At 38.1% G+C, this 16,228-nt stretch overlaps 1 protein-coding gene across 11 annotated transcripts in view; it reads right to left on the bottom strand.

The window, feature by feature from the left end:
- Positions 1-1,985: 1,985 nt before the first annotated feature.
- The window catches only part of VNN1 (vanin 1), a 50,314-nt gene continuing 36,071 nt past the window's right edge, over positions 1,986-16,228 (bottom strand). For all 11 annotated transcript variants that reach the window (XM_044386342.3, XM_057311037.1, XM_057311038.1 and 8 more), the window contains 5 exons: positions 14,967-15,159; positions 13,994-14,285; positions 13,187-13,545; positions 5,869-6,039; positions 1,986-4,911 (listed from right to left, as the gene is read on the bottom strand). In XM_044386342.3, coding sequence (XP_044242277.2) covers positions 4,729-4,911; positions 5,869-6,039; positions 13,187-13,545; positions 13,994-14,285; positions 14,967-15,159 — 1,198 coding nt within the window. In that variant the 3' untranslated portion in view covers positions 1,986-4,728. The remainder of the gene's footprint in view (positions 4,912-5,868; positions 6,040-13,186; positions 13,546-13,993; positions 14,286-14,966; positions 15,160-16,228) is intronic.

Here is a 16,228-nt window from a genome sequence, read left to right as displayed (position 1 = left end):
CAATTCAAAGTTTATCCAGTCAACATGTCTACAAAGCACATTGCCCAAACATTAACTTTTTATTAGGTAATCTACCACCATGCTGACAGGTGGGCCTTATTTGCCTTGGCAGGAGTTCAAAGTTTCTAGAAGGTATTGATAGCTAAATAACTATTAACACTGATAAGAGCTCTTGTATTTCTGTGGCTAGACCACCATATGGAACTGATTTCAAAATAAAAAGAGTAAGAGAGCTCACCCTTCTGTTAACATATTCATTGATACTTCTAAACTTACCTCCCAAGACTGAAAAATTCCCACTCTTAATGTTGACAATCTTCTCCGTTTCTCAAGGCAAATTTCTATTCTCCATGCCACGTCAACAGGTATGACCAACTAAGTTCAATCTTTGATCCAGGATGTATATATCCTTTAATATTAATCGTGTACTTTCACCTTAGCCCTCATCCTGCATTCTATCAAAGTCTGTGACTATTAAAACTATAAGAGTATGAGGAATGTGGCATATCTTTCCTATAAAGGTAAGGATGCAATTAAAATCTGGCTTTAAAAATCAGAGTAAATAATCAGCGTCCAGCATTTCAGCCAATAAGGTTAACACTGAGTCTCTCAGAAAGCCACAGTCTAGTGTGGTTGTGTGAGAAACCACTTGTAACCTAAAATACTAGTGAAAGCACTGGACAGAAATTAAAAGATTCTGGTTTGAGGATCTGATACACATAAATTAGGAGATTAGAAAATAATATTTTGTTCTCTAAGGTAAAAATGGGGGAAAATATACCTACTTTGTGAAATAAAAGAAAAAGTATGTTAAATGTTTTGTAAACTATAAAAACACTACACATAAGACATTAATGATGCCTTTACATACTCTGGGTAAGAAGATAAAGGTAAAGTTTCCTTCTTTAATGGAAAGGTCAAGAAAAGTTTGAAGAAACTGGTGGTATTGGCTTGCAGTTGGCAGGTACAAGGGGCTGACAACAAAGAAATGGGGTAGGAGGCAAGGGGTATAATCACTATAGGCTGGAGAATAAAGGAATGGTAACTAGCAGCCCTGGTGACTCATGGCAGACATTAATCATTTATTGAGTGATTTCTGTATGTCAAAGTAGAAAAAGAATGCAAGATGCACGCCTTTGAGGAACTTACATTCAGTGATAGACGTTACTGGTGCTAACAAATATTTATGAATCTCTTCCCTTTCCTGGACACACAGGGAAATTATATTCCCTATGCATCTAAATTTGGCATAGCATATGACTTGCTTCGGCCAGTAAAATATGAGTGGAGATGACAGGTATCACTAAGGAAGAAAGCATCTAAAAGGCAGTGTGCAATTTCTCCATATTCTTTTATTCATGCTCCAGAAACGATGGGAGAACTGGTTGATAAGGAAACAACACAATGAAAAGGCCTAAGGTTCTGAGCTTTGACATGGAGGCTGCCCTAGAGTAGACTTTGAATAAGCAAGAGCAACTTTGAATAAACAACTTTGTCTTATGAAGTCAGGAGATTTTTTGGTTTCATTTGCTACTGCACCATAAGCTAGCCTATCCTGTCTCATAGGTATGGGAAGAAATATAGCACGGTGAAAGAAATTTGTTTTTGCACTGTCTGTACTTAAAATGCTAAACCTATTATACATGAAAGCATGCTACCTATGTATTACTAGTGAATATAAAATATTTTCCCCATCTAGGACTCTGTGTTTTCAAAAACTAAAATTAAGGTAATGTATTCTGACTATGCCTGAGACATCTAGAATAGAGAATCAGAGGAATGTGTGGAATGTGGGATTCATTTTCAATACAAGAGCCAAGTGATAGGTTTCAGAACCAGCTTTTGATATTGGTAATGACTTTCTAGTTATTTTTTCCATACTCCTCTCGATATTCAGAACACTTCAACTTATGGTGGAAATGGAGAAGAGAGGGGATTGGAATCTGAATTAGTTTGCTAGGGCTGCCATAATAACGTACCATGGATTAGCTTAAACAACAAAAATTTATTTTCTCAAGATTCTGGAGGCTAGAAATACAAAGTATCGGCAGGGTTGATTTCTTCTGAGGGCCTCTCTCCTTGGCTTACAGATGGCCATCTTCCTTTGTGTCTTCACAGTCTCCACTCTGTGCATGTCTATGTCCTAATCCCTTCTTCTTACAAGAATACCAGTCATATTGGTTCAGGGTCCATCCTAATGCCATCATTTTACCTCTTTAGACCCTGTTTTTAAATACAGTCACATTCTGAGGTATGAAGTTCAAACTTTAATATATGAATTTGAGAGGAGAAACAATTCAGTCTATGAGACCTGAAATACATTGTTTAGATAAAAAACTAAAAGAACAAATAAGTAAAATCATTAGAACACTTAAGCAGAAGAGATATATGTTACAGTAAAAGTGACAATGGATTCAGATTTATTGTAAGTGTCGAGGCTCAGAAACTATGTAAGAAATAATATAAGAATCACGGGCGCCTGGGTGGCTCAGGCAGTTAAGCATCCAACTCTTGATTTCAGCTCAGGTCATGATCTCAGGGTCGTAGATTGAGCCTGTGTTGGGTTCTGTGCTGGGCATGGAGCCTCCTTAAGATTCTCTCTCTCTCTCCTTCCCCCTCTGCCCCTCCCCTCAACTCATGTACTGACTCTGTCTCTGTCTCTCTTTCTAAAAAATAAATAAATAAAAAAGGAAAGAAAGAATACAAGAATCGATAGCAACAAAGCAATCATGGAGAATTTCTCCATGGAGCCTGGAGGTGGGGATCATTGGGCACCATCTTGGAAGAGGGTTACCACAGTAAGAGACAGTGTATGTCTGTGTGTTTTACGTCATCATGAGGTTGATAACAAATCATATCTTTAAATGAGGGGGTGTCAAAAATTTTACTCTGGACCACTCAAATTCATCAAGGTATAAAAAGATTACGGAAAACATATTTGAGCATTGATCTTTTTTGGAATTAGTTTGTTTGTATTAGAAGAGCACCACAAATGTTTTATGCAGAGGAAATAAAAATCACAGTTAAAAGCATATCAAAGCTACCATGAAATACATATGTGTTAAAGAAATCCATAGTGAAAAAGTAATCAGAGCTGGCTATAGATGTAGTAAATATCATTTTTTAAAAAATTCACTACTTGTAATGTTTGACATTAAGAAAAAATCATTCTACGACAAGCTATTGAGTTTGTCACAGGGGGAAATATCAGATAGTATGTTCAGATGAGTAGTTCTTAGTTGATTTCCAGGAGAAATTTGAAAATAAAAACGAATATGCTTTATCTCAGGAATTTTAGTACATCCCAAATGCAAAAAAAAAAAAAAAGACTTTGTGGTGTGTGTCTTATAGTGAATAAATATCAACAATGTTCATAAAAATTAGCTTCACTTATTTAGGATATTAGTTTACATAACACATTTGGTTGTAAGTTAATCAGGGTAATCTTGTGTGTGTGTGTGATGGTATATCGTACAAAATAAAGACATTTTATTTCTCTTTTTATGAAAGAATTACAAGAAAGACACTTACAGGCAATTTGCCCACTGAGTTGTTTTGAATGTTTTCAATACTAAAATGCATTGTTATTTAATACTTCAGGGCAGGAGTCAAACTTTCTGTAAAGGGCCAGGCAGTAAATATTTGCAGCTTTTCTGGCCATAGGGTCTGTGTCATAACTACTCAACTTTGCCACCATAGCATAAAAACAGCCACCGACAATATTTAAACCAATGTGGCTGTGTTCAGTAAAACTTTAGGCATGGAGACTGAAATTTCCATTTCAGAACATTTTCACATGTCACATAATATTCTTCTTTTGATTCTTCTTTGTTTTTCAAACACTTAGAAACATAAAAACCTTTCTTAGCTCACAGGCCACGCAAAAACAGATGACAGTCCAGATGTGGTGAAATGTTTGGTGTAGAACCACCCTATTAATATGCTTACAGGCTGACAAGATAGGTAAAACACTAAGGAGGCACTGAAAAACACTCAGAAAAGTGGAGGCCATCTAATAGGTTCCTAGGTGTAAGCCCTGCTGCCTTCTAGAATATGTCACTTCTAGGTGTCAAACCCAAACCAATTAGCTAATGTTGAGTTCACTGATTTTCTTTTTTTTTCTTAATAATTTTTTTTATTATATTATGTTAGTCACCATACAGTATATCCCTGGTTTTTGATGTAAAGTTTGATGATTCATTAGTTGCGTGTAACACCCAGTGCACCACGCAATACGTGCCCTCTAACTGAAATACGCAGGGCGGCTGAGCCGGTAGAAGACGTTTACACTTTAGACAATCAGAGGTGATGTAATTTTAGCAAGAAATATATCACACATGGTTGTACTGTGATAGTCATACACAGTTGTTAATAGCTAACACATATACAGTACTTTCCATGATCCAGAAACTTGTCTAAGGACTTTAAATGCATTCAATTATTTAATTCTCACCAAAAAAACCCCTAAAATGTGGGTAAAACTGTTACCCTCATTTTATAGATTTTACCCTTCAAAATTGTGTCACTGTTTATCTGGCTTCTATTATCTGGGGTGTGTGTGTGTGTGTGTGTGTGTGTAAGTGTAAGTGTAAAAACAGTGAACTATATATGTATATATACTTGTATTCACTTGTACAAGAGACCATGACCACTGTTAGGATCTGTATCCTTCTTTTCTCATCCATCATTTTCTTAACCACACAAAATAAGAGAGCAAATGGAAATATTCTACCAACTTAATGAGCACATAATTGGTATTATGACTAAGAGCATTACTCCTAGTGTTTTTGCCCGGGGGTCTGATGAAGCCTTTAATATCTGGTCCTTCTCATACATTCTCCCAAAGAGAGTCACGGTCAAGAGAGGTCCAGATGGCGGCTTCACGTTGAACAAGCGTCCATCACTTGACACCTAATTAAAACACAGAGAAGTTGATTGGGTCTCCCTGTAAGTTAGACAACCCCACAACAGCTTCTAAAATGCAGTACAACGGGATGAAAAATAAATAAATAAAAATAATGGCTAACTTCTCTTCTAAAAGAAATTTTGAAATGGTACAGAGTATAAGAAAAATTGGCACTGACTCATTTATTATTGAAATGGCTATAATCAATATCTTAAGAGTTTACTTATCTGAGTAAGTATTCCATGAGTCAATAAGCATAAAGCAATGGGTTTGGGAGTACCTAGGAGAAATCTAGTCCTCTCAGACGTAACAGGCTCCTCCAAGTGGACAGAAAGGATTGACTGAGGGGTTTCGAGCTGGGCCTCTGGCAGCCCTGTCACTCACTCACTATAGCCTCCCAACCTGCTCACTGTCCCTAGTGCCCCACAGCAGCTGTTCCTACAGGAAAGGGGGACTAAGAGCAAAACCCACAGGTAAGTCAGGGGAAGAATATGGCTGGGCAGAGAGTTTAGGCAGGAAGGAAATATTTCTGGACTTAAAAAAAATAAAAAGTGTTTGCTTTCTTACCTATTTCAGCCACTGGCTCTTCACCCACACAATGAGAGGAATTCTGTCTAACTTCGCTAAGTTATCACTGCCCATGATGTGAAGGGGTTCCCTCTGGTGGGACCAGTCCTGAAACCCTTCTCCAGTCTTCCTACTCAACAGAGTCAAAACAGTCCAGCCTCCTCCCAAAAGTCTCCACTATATTTATTTATTCAAGGATACACTAATTATTATACTAAGAATTTCCAGACAAGAAATTCAACCTGCTCAGTGTCCTTCGTGATTCCCCAAGACCAATTTTATTCTTTCCACATGGAGACTTTTGTGATATTTTTAAGCACTTGAGTAGGTTTTGTACTCAAAAAGCACTTTCTCTTACATGAAATGAATTGTCAATATTAAGCAAAGGTCCTTACCTGAAATTCTCCAGGTGCAAGCTGACTTTCACTTAGCAACACCTCAGGGAAGACATACTGGGTTCCAAAAGTGCCGCTGAGGGAAAACATTTCAAACCTGGTAGAAGCCGTTTCAACTGCATCACCACAAGTGTTTAAGTTTGCGGTTTTACACCTCAGCAGGGTACAAATCTAGGAAAGCAGGTGCAAGCCAGTAAGTCCTCAGAAAGCCGACTGGTACACCCTGCTGACCTAGAAATAGTGCCCGTGCAATGCCTATGCCCCTTGGTTTGATAAAATATTATTTTTTTCATCAGACGAATCCAGTTCATTGATAGATCGCTAATTCAACTAGTCATAAAAATAAGGGACTTCAGGCCCCAGTGCTTTCTGCAGTTCACAGTCAAACAGATTAAATCTCTGAAAGAAACAATCAGACCCTTGGTCAACAGCCATGAACTACACCCTCATTGTTCTCAAGCTAGCAATGCTTTTAATCATCACGTGCTCTATTTTTTAAAATACGTTAAATTTAGACACGAGTTTAATCTCTACATTTTTGCCTATTTCACACAACAAAAGAACTTTAAAGTTGTAACGAACCCTTGAGTTGACCTAGAGGCAATCCTTGTGAATTGGAAAAGTCACATACTTTACATCTGAGCAAGAACTGAAATAGTTCTCACTATACTGCACAGGTAAGCTCTACTACACTATACTACTACGTAATTATTTGAATGTAAAATCTAAGTATATGAGTCATCTCATTATGCAGATGCAAAGTCCCCCAAGGAAGACCCATATTTATTTAATTCTACCTGTAGTGCCTCTTCCAAGCCTTATTTCAAGCCACCTTTACCTGACTAAAGTAATAGCCTCTAACTGGTCTCTCTGCTTCTACTTTTGAAGTTAGAGAGTAAGTGCTTTAGAGCAAGTGTGTTAAGATGGGATATAATTAGTTTTTAGGTAAAGGTAGAATGAATACATGTTTCTATTTTATTACCTTGACATCTTACTGAAACCAACATTAGTTTTTTTAAGACATAAACCCACACAGATAGAATGGGAGGAGAGACCATGGTATAACGTTGGAAGCTGGGGTGGTTGATGCAAAAGTGGCAAATGACGTAGCAGACCTAAAGAAAGCCAAGTCCTAAACCGGCAATGGCAGAGCCAAGAATCAACCCTATCTACACTGCAGAATACTCGGAAGATTCCATCACTGGAGCGCTAGGTACCTCAGGAGCTGGTAAAGTAGTGGCTCAATTTAAAGAAAATTGTTGGGAAGTCGTTAAGGATGCCTCAGATACTGAGTCCCCCACCATGGACGGGCAACTGTCCTTCTCTTATTCCCATAAAAGATGGGGCATTTATTTCCAGAGAGAGTAAAGCAGATGATGTTTAGTGGAGGTTTTGAAAAACTTAGTTGAAAGGGATTACATGAATGAAACCTACTAAATGTTATGACCATCTCCTTCCACCAAGGTCACATCCAACAAGGTCATTGCTCCCACCTGGCTCTCTAAATGCTGCCAGCAAATAATTTATCTTGCAGAAATAAGATTGCCAGATAAACACAGGAAAGGAGTCCTGTTATCTGAAGTTTAGATAAACTAGAAATGTCAAAAATAGTTTTTAAGCATAAGTATGTCTCAAACATTGCATGGGACATACTTTTATTTTAAAAAATATTTGTTGTTTATCCAAACTTTGAATTTATTAGAACATTTTGTATTTTAATTTGCTAAATAAGGCAACTTATTCAGGAAGGGAATTAGAAGAATTTTAAAACCTGGGAAATCTGACCCATCCCAAGAGGAAGTCTCCAAATATACTTAACTCAGGGATTCCACTAACAAAAGGCCCGGCTAGATTACCCTACTGTGAAGCTTAAAATTGTCAAGTGTCACTCTTATGCTCAGGTTTTCAGTCAGTTTTTGGTAATGTTAAAGGGTTCCCATATATATGAGGAAAGCTTCTAACATGAGAGAGAGCAAAACTAGTAGATATAAAGGAAACTTGAGTAAAAAAGAGACCATTTAAGAATAAGAAGCTCCAAGGAAAAAAGTTTCCTTAATAGCCTCAGAGAAATAAAATACTGTATCCACAAAACAACATCAGTAAGGGAAAAAAAAAAAAAGACTCAAAGCAAAAAAACAGTTCTTGAAAAGTAAGAACATGTCAGCAAAAATAAAAGACTCAATGCAAGGCAAGCCTTGGAAGATCAAGAAGAAAAACTCTCAGAAAGTCAATGGAAAAAATGAAAAGAAATAGCAAAGAAAATATTTAAAAATTAGAAGACCAATTCAAAAGACACATGACGCCAATAATAGGAGTTCCAGAAGGAGAAGAAGTGGAGGGGAGGAGATTCTAAAAGGTTTCTAAGAAAAGGGAAGGAAGAGGGATACACCTACAAAGGATCAGGAACCAAAATAACCCAAGAATTCTCAGTAGCAATGCAATGACCTTGAATTCCATACCTAGGGAAATACTCCATCAAATTTGAAAGGAAAGGTATTTTCAATCCTGTAAGTTGAGAATATTTTATCACCCACTCACTCTCTTTCCGGAACTTACAACAACAAAGGAGGTGTGTGGTGTTGTGACTTATAGGAAGAAATATATATTTGGTCTTTTTTTAGTTCCTGACATAGAAGGCCCTAAAATCCTTGGAATTTCCTTAGTGATAAGAGGCGAAACGTGAAAGGAGGGGCTCTTGTTACTTACAACGAGCCTCTTTCAACCACACCTGAGTACGTGTTGATGATGAGATTTTTGGAAATCCTTAAATAACCACAGGGTGGAACTGGTTACCATCTGGTTAGAGTTGGAACTTTAAGCCTCACCATCCCCACCCTTATCTCTGGAGGGGAGAGGAATTGGAGGTTAAATCAATCACCAATGGTCAATGATTTAATCAATCGTGTCCATGAAATTAAGCCTCCATAAAAATCCCGAAAGTATGGGGTTCAGAGAGATTTCAGGTTGGCAAACAAGAATGCCATATCTACAAGCCAGGAAGGTGGCTCACACCAAACTCCATGAGGACAGAAACTCCTGTGCTTGAAATACTTCCGGATCTTGCCCTCTGTATCTCTTCCTCTGGTTGTTCATTTATATTCTTTTAAAATATACTCTGCAATAAATTTTTAGCAGTATATAAGGCACTTTCCTGGGTTCGATGAGCCATTCCTGAAAACTAGCAAAATCCGAGGGGTGATGGGAATCCCTGATTTACAGTCAATCAAGTCACAAGCACAGGTGACAACCTAGACTTGCGATTGGAGTCTCAAGTGAGTAGGGGACCAGTCTTGTGGGACTGAGCCCTTAATCTGTGGACTCTGCATTAGCTCCAGGTAGATGGTGTCAGATGAGTAAATTTCAGAAGAAACAGCTAAAAGATTCAAAAGGTTTTGCCTTCAGAAAGAGGGATTGGGTGGATTATGGAAGGAACTAGTGTTTTACAAGCTTTCAGTGTTATTTGTCTTCGTAGTTATGTCCATGCATCACTTTGATTAGAATGAAGAAAGTGATAGAACCAGTCCAGGTGGTAGGAAGGGACAGGACATCTGGCCTATGAGAAGGACTAAAGAAATAAAGGAGTTGAATCAGGTGCTGCTTGCAATGGAGCCAGTGTTTATGTGAGTAAAACCTGGTGGTAGAGGTCTGATAATTAAAATAAAAAGTTATGTAACTTTTATTAACAATAATAATAATAAAAGTTAACATTTATTGAAGGCTTTCTATGTGTGAGGCATAGTGCAAACTCTTCATATTTATAAATCAACCTTCCCAAAAACCCTATGAAGAAATTATTATTATTATTATTATTACTATTATTATTAATATCCTTACTCCCCACTTAGGACTAGGTTTAAGTCTTCCAGTTGTATTCTTTAATTGTCCATGGTACTTTTCCTTCTACGACATTTGTCACAACTAAAATTAACTAGTGATTCTCTTAGTTTTCTGTTCAATGCCATTTTCCCACTAGTATTACGTTCTGTGAAGACAATGACTATATCTGTCTTGCTCATCTTAATATCCTCAGGTCTATCAAGTGCTTGCACACAGAAAGCATTACATAAATACCTGGTGAATAAAAATGAGTCCATATGTTATAGATGACGAACCAGAGGTTTAAAGAGGTTAAAAGGCTGGCTCAAGGCCAGGTGGCCGTTACCCAGCAAAAAAGGAATTTACCCAGGATTTCTGACTCCAGAATCTATGTTCTCATCATGTTGTGTTAAGCCCCTGAATTTAATCTTTGGTTTTTAGCAGAGTTGTTATCTCTAATTTCTTATCCTGTTGGGAAATAGCTTTACATTCTAGAAGACTAATAGGCCAGTGACTCTGACATTCGTGGGAGGAAATGGAGAGGACAAAAGGTACAGAAAATAATCTAAAGAGGAAAGTCTCCTAAGTCTATTGGGTAAAGGGAATGAACTTCTTTCATTTAATTTATTCCTTCTTTATTCATTGATTTACTCAATGATTCTTTAAAATATGTAGACTGCCTCTTCTCCCACTCTCCTCTAACAACTGCTGTCAATCTCTACCCAATCTTTTACCATCTTCTACTCTAGAAAATGCTACAAGCACCTTCTTTCCCCATGTCCTTAAAATTCATTCTAGAACACTCGGAAAATCTCTGTGGCAAGATGCAGAGTTATTGTACCCTTATCTCCTTTTCTTTTTCTTCTCTCGTTAGTTATGGAACATAAAAACTAGGAAGATCAGTAGGGGAAGAAAGGGATAAAGAAAGGGGGGTAATCAGAAGGGGGAATGAAACATGAGAGACTATGGACTCTGAGAAACAAACTGAGGGTTTCAGAGGGGAGGGGGGTGGGGGAATGGGATAGACTGGTGATGGGTAGTAAGGAGGGCACGTATTGCATGGTGCCCTGGGTGTTATACACAACTAATGAATCATTGAACTTTACATCAGAAACCAGGGATGTACTGTACGATGACTAACATAATAAAAAAAAATTTTTTTTTTAAAGAAATAGATTTTAGTGTTACAGAGATTTTTCTAGCACTAATTATCATCAGTTAGACTATGAAAGATTATGAATATAATACAATACCAGATTCTCTCATCCTTTATTCCAAGACCAAACTTCTCTAAAAATAAAGGTTTTTGTAGCATATTTGGCATTGAGATCTAACTTGAACTAACATAAGGCTATGTTTTTATTTAAGCTATTTAGGATGAACAGTCCCATGTTTTCCAGCAGACATACTAACATGTTTGATTTGGGGTGCTGCCCCAGAGTCTGCTGGTGATATCAGGTACCATGGCTCCAGCTGAATGCCCCATAAATACTTCAAAACCAGAACATCCAAAGTGAACTGAACATCTCCCCACTGCCACTGAATCTGCTCCCTGTCTAGCATCCTGATCTGTCAGAGCATTACATTCACCCCGTTACTCTTGCCAGAAATCTGGCACATTCTAGTCCCCTCATTCTGCTTTCCTGTTCTCGATCAAATTAGCTATAAGTTATGTTTTCTACATATTGCTTGACTCCATACCCTGCTCTTATTCCTACTAACATAATCTTGGTACAGGTCCTAGTAGGACTGTTTTAATAATCTAACTAGTCTTTTTGACCTAGGTTCATCATCCAGAGTGCTGCCGCAGTGATCTACTCAATGGCATATCTGATCACATCATGCCCTTGCTGAACACCTTCCAACAGAAGACTATTACCCAGAAAATAAAGTCCAAACTTTAGGAATGATAGTTCAGATGCTGTCAAATGTGATCCTGCCTCATCTTTCACCAATCCTTGCTTCTACATTATACCTTAGTAACACTGCCCTACATATCTTCCTTCTTGACACATCCACACCCTCGCTTACACTCCACTCCACCCGGAATTTCCTCCCACTCTTTTCATCTGGATAATAGCATAAGCTCATACATCATGTCTCCAGAAACTTCCCTGAATCCCCCAGTTAGGCTTAGTACAGCTTGTTAGTACTCCTACAACAAAATGTGCATTCTATGTTCTATCGCACGCCAATCTGTACTGACATTATCTGTTCACATGTCTTTTCCTGCTACTAAATTCTTCAAGAGGAGGGCCTTTACCTATTCCTCTTCATATCATTAGCACTGAATACATAGTAGGCACTCAGTAAGTTGTCCAAATGAGCAAGCATTGGTAAAGTGCTTATCATGCAGCAAACAGAATGTTGTACAGTGGGCATAGTTCTAGCACTCAAAGGGTTTTCAGTCTCAAAGTACTATGCACATAATTTCACATAATATGTCCTTGATAAAACTGAGCAGAGGATGCCTGAAGTACCTAGCCCAGGTGGGGAGGTGGGAATGGTGCTACAGAAAGTTCAGGACAGCCTTCTGGTTGAAGACAACAGCTGAAAAGCACTGTGAATGGTGAGTAGGTGGGGCCATTACAGATAACGGAAACCATCTGTGTACAGACCAGAGCGTCTGCAGAAGCCTGCACCTTGCGGATGAGGAAATGTCTCAATATGAGAGAAGCCCAGGACACACGTGGGTAGAAGTGAGAGAAAAGAAGAGAGAGTAGGAAAAGGCACAGGTCAAGAATTTATGAGTATGTTTTGTTAAGGAATTTGATTTGCGAACTAGAAGACAGTGAGGAATTTTAAGCAAGAGAGTGAGATAATCAGAATTGACTTTTAGTAATGTTTATAGTTAGAGTGTAAGACATAGATGGGATGGAGCTGAAACTGTCAACAGGAAGCCCCGAAATAGGATGGGAAACAGATCAGGGAAGAGCAGAGCAGAACGAGAGGAACATGGAAGTTGTTTGTCCTTAGGGGTCACACCTCACCAGGCTATAATAGTTCCTCCTTTATTGTTGGGGTGTGAGATACGCAAACCTTTGCAGTAGTAAACTACTCTACTATATATCTCAGAAGTCGACCCTCTACGTCTCCAGGACAAACCTACTGTCAAGCTCTTAATGAAACAAGCTTTAGTGAACATAAAGAAAACGGAAACATTTCTTTAGGCAGGAAATACCGGAGGTGAATCACCCATTAAAATCATTTGTAATTCGATTGTATCATTTTAAATACAGGTACTGTAAATAAACCTTCTGCCTTTTATCCAGCCAGTTTAAAATTGGACTGCCATCTCAGATTTCAAGTTTAGCAAACAAAAATTCAGGATGCCCAACTAAATTCGAATTTCAAATAAACAACAACATTTTTAGTGTACAGGTATCCTCGAAAGTGAGACATAGTTATAATAAAAATAATCCATTGTTTATCTGAAATTCAAATTCAACTAGGTGTCCTGTATTTTTCCTGGTCAACTCCCTCCCACCAAAATAATCATTACCTGTAAATAATATGTCCCTTCGACAATATGTAGTCCATCAAATGCCCCTAGGGCATAAACTTCATCTGTTCTCTTCTCAGACATCTTGTAGCTTAGATGACAGCAGAGTTTTTTCTGACAAACTGTGTAATTTCCTGCGACTCTTGTGAGCTCCAAGAAGGTGAATTCATCAAAAAAGGCAGTACCTATAAATTCCTGATTTCCTGTTGAGAATGCTTTTATGCTACTGGCATAAGAAGTCCAATTCACTACAGGGCGGTGTGTGTAAGAATCCAGTTGTGAGAGGAGGAGTTTTCCTTCCTTTGTCTTCATATCATAATGAAATGCTTTTGGAGAATCAGGCGCATAGATGCCACTTCCTGAAAGTGATGTTGGAAATGGCATTTGAATTAGAAAAGTGAAAAGAGACTGCACAGTCGTTGTTGTTATTTTAAACTCACATTACCATTTACTCTCTCTAAGCTGGATATGTCATTAATTTCAGTAAAATATACTGAGAAGGACAACAAGTGAGAGGAAATCCAACAGTGTGATGCCAAAAAGCCAATAAGAGAAACTTTCACGTAAGAAGTGGTGAACTTTTGAGGGGGAAAAGAAGAAATGTGCATATAAGTTGAATAAAAATAAATAAATCTACAAAATAATTTAGACTGAGATGGATTCTACAGTATGTCACCAGCCAGATAGGCCAAAAATTAAGAGTTGGAAAACATTATACTAAGGAGTGTATGTTAGCTAGAAAAAATTATTTTTTCTTTTACTTTTTTGATTACATAAAGTTTATAAATCTCAGAACTTACACATTACCTGTCATTCTCTTCGAGGGGTGATGTATATTGGATGCAAGGAAGTTGACCCCCATGCCCACTGCCCAAGCTGAGTGGAATTGAATAGCTGACAAATGTGGCAAAACATTCATCCATGCTGTTGGGAAGACTATGGTATCCACATGGAAATCTTTCACCAGAGTAATAGCAGGATCATAGAAGAGTATATCGAAGCACGTGAAAATGCCAAATCTTCCAAAGATGGTGTCAAAAGACACAACCTCAGGCTTCTTGGGTACATTGAATTGATTTTCACCCATGAAAAGGTTGTGCTGTAATAAACAGAAGATGAAGGGGGTAAAAGTCTCTTTTCAGAAGTTGGCCTGAGTGTTACTGTGTCTGAAAAAGTGCAAGCCAACATCTCTTAGACAGTGCCAATTTAATCCATGACCACTGTCTTCATGGGAAAAAGTGTAAAAGAATCAGAGATTACTATAGCTGATAGGAGCCTTTGGTTCAACCTCCACATTTGATAGATATGTAGGCAGGAATCCTTATTTGTTGAGACCCTCTTGAACCTTACAAGACATAGAAGTGAAATAGATAACTTCTATTTGCCAAGAACACTTAACTATTTTCTGTGGACAAAGGACTTCCTTTGCACTTTTCTCTTCAAAATCAAGTCTATCTGGTAGGTAGTTTCTCCTTCTAGTCTTGACCCATTGCCAGGGTATGTCTTCAAAAGGACCAAGTCTAAAAGACAACGTTATATTTCACTACAGGCACCTCCTGCTGATTCTCATCCACTTCCACAGCCACATTCCTAGGTTTCTAATGCACAGAAAACCTCTTGAGCCTCTTTAGGGGAGCTTACCATACCTAATCATTACTTTCTATGCTTTGTCTCTATTCTGCTTCTAAAGTATGCTTATTATCAACACTAATGATTTTTCCTTCTTGTCCACTTTATTTTGTAACATTCAGTAACTGAACTGTTTGCAGATTAATTTTACCTTATGGTAGCGTGCCACCAGTTTTCCCTGAGAATCAAACACCACATCAGTGTTGTATTGGTAACGACCATCGGGGGGACACTGAGCGTCACTGGCATTGCATGGCTTCTTGTCTCCAATATTTGCCACAACGTAGATAGAGTTGTCCTTGGCCAGGCAGCTGAGTCTTTCTTGCACTGGGGTGTAGCCAAACCTGATATGTATTCATTAAAAAAGGAAAACAAAAATGAAGCTTATTGTTTAATAAAGTTCAGAATTATATGGCCTGAACCTGTTATGTGATATACATGAAAATAAATTCTAAACAGCATCATCGAAAGGAAGGTTTAAAACAGGAATAGATTTCCAAGGAAGTACATGCTTGTGGGAATTTGGTTGTAGGAAACTATTCTAGGAAAACATTCTAGGCCATGTATTTTTTTTTCATCATAGCATTTCTCATCATTTTATAATCATGTGTTCACTATGTGTTTATCTTATCATGTGTGTCACATCTCATAGATATTTTGGGACCATGATACAGATCTTCTGTTCACTAACCCTGGCAGAAAAGAGGAGTTAAAAAAAATATTTCAAGTGAAAGAACAACAACTTGAAATCAGAATTCTGGGAAGATGGCAGAGTGGAAAGCAGCAGGAACACATCCATCCACCTACATAATATTTGTTCTGGCGGGATCTGACTGGTATAACTATTTTGAAATTCAGGAGTTTATTTCAAGGCTTGTTAAGTTCCAAAGGAAAGCTTGGAAGGCAAACTGCGGTCAATTTCAGTCAATTTCCGCTCTTAGCTCAGCACTGGCTACCCATGCTTTACCCACACCCAGGCCCCTGACAGCCAGCCATGCCAGAGCACCATGCAGGCAGCTTACGGAATCAGGTTGACAGTAAAAACCCTGTCCTCCAAATATCAGGGATCTGTGTTCTGATCACTGATAACTGCTTCTGATCATGGAGGTGCAAACACTGGGGAAGGCAGCCATTGTTGTACCCCACCACCACCACCGCCACTATATTGTTGCAAGTCCTTCCCCTACTGGCTGAAGTAATTTCTAGAGGACTTAAAGAACTAGAGTTATCTTCTCTCTCTTTTCCTTAAGTTTTCCTTTTTTCTCTTTTGGAAATCAGACATTTAAGGACTAGGATATGCAAAAGCAATCATATATATAGGAGAATTCAGAAAGTCATCATACATGCTCAGGGAAAGACACAGGCTAAGACAATGCCTCAAAAGATCTTAAATTTACACATCAAGCTTATGTC

The sequence above is a fragment of the Ursus arctos genome, unplaced genomic scaffold, assembly GCF_023065955.2.
Source record: "Ursus arctos isolate Adak ecotype North America unplaced genomic scaffold, UrsArc2.0 scaffold_13, whole genome shotgun sequence".
NCBI lineage: Eukaryota > Metazoa > Chordata > Mammalia > Carnivora > Ursidae > Ursus > Ursus arctos.
Note: the sequence above shows the minus strand (reverse complement) of the source record. Positions and strands in the feature narration are given on the sequence as shown.